Below are 760 nucleotides of genomic sequence, written 5' to 3'. Positions count from 1 at the left end.
TATTTGGATGGGCCCTGTAAGCTATCTTTCTATCCTTACTAAATCGGATTTACTGTCTTTATGTGACAGGCATTGTGATAACAGGAGTTGAAAGACTGAATATATATTGCTTAATTTTTAACTAATCTAATGCTTTGTGGACTATTTTAAAAACAGAAACACTGTTAGTCTCATTATCATGTCTGATTTGTTTCCACTTGCCCATTTAACTTGGCTTCTTGGTAAAGATATTTGTTTCAGAATGTTAATTTTTCATGTTGTGGCTCAAATAAACAAATAACTTTATTTGCATGTATTAATTAAACATATTATACTTTAACAATAATCATGTGCTGAACAGAACTTGAACTCCTGGTTTGTTAATCATAGTTTTGTAAGTAGCAGATATATATTAATCTAATCACGAATGCACATTACACTTACATTCACACACAACATGTCTGCCTTCCCTTACCTTCACTTGCTTCATAGGACTTTTTTAGATCCTGGAGACTTTTCCTGTGATCGGAGACTTTTCTGCTTTGCATCTTCTCTTATCTTCTTTTTGTGGGTTGTTAAAAACTCTGATGTGGCAATAAAGATCTTTAGAACTGCGTACAGATTTCATAGATCCAGCAGCGTAACTCACTGAAATACATGTTCAGGAAACACGTTATGAGGGTGTGTCTCAGACAAATGCTTAGCTTGTTCACTGGCATGAGACACATTAGATGGACTGCTGATGACAATACTATGAAATAAAGAGCTGCCAGTTGAACAA

The 760-nt window shown here is 34.5% G+C and overlaps 1 protein-coding gene across 1 annotated transcript in view; it reads right to left on the bottom strand.

The window, feature by feature from the left end:
- LOC107576688 (deoxynucleoside triphosphate triphosphohydrolase SAMHD1-like) overlaps positions 1–626 on the bottom strand; it is a 6,949-nt gene extending 6,323 nt beyond the window's left edge. The window contains exon 1 of the mRNA XM_016262830.1: positions 455–626. Coding sequence (XP_016118316.1) covers positions 455–527 — 73 coding nt within the window. The 5' untranslated portion in view covers positions 528–626. The remainder of the gene's footprint in view (positions 1–454) is intronic.
- Positions 627–760: the final 134 nt, after the last annotated feature.

This window comes from Sinocyclocheilus grahami, unplaced genomic scaffold, assembly GCF_001515645.1.
Source record: "Sinocyclocheilus grahami isolate Dianchi unplaced genomic scaffold, SAMN03320097.WGS_v1.1 scaffold4158.1, whole genome shotgun sequence".
NCBI lineage: Eukaryota > Metazoa > Chordata > Actinopteri > Cypriniformes > Cyprinidae > Sinocyclocheilus > Sinocyclocheilus grahami.
This window is presented reverse-complemented; position numbering and strand designations above follow the sequence as displayed.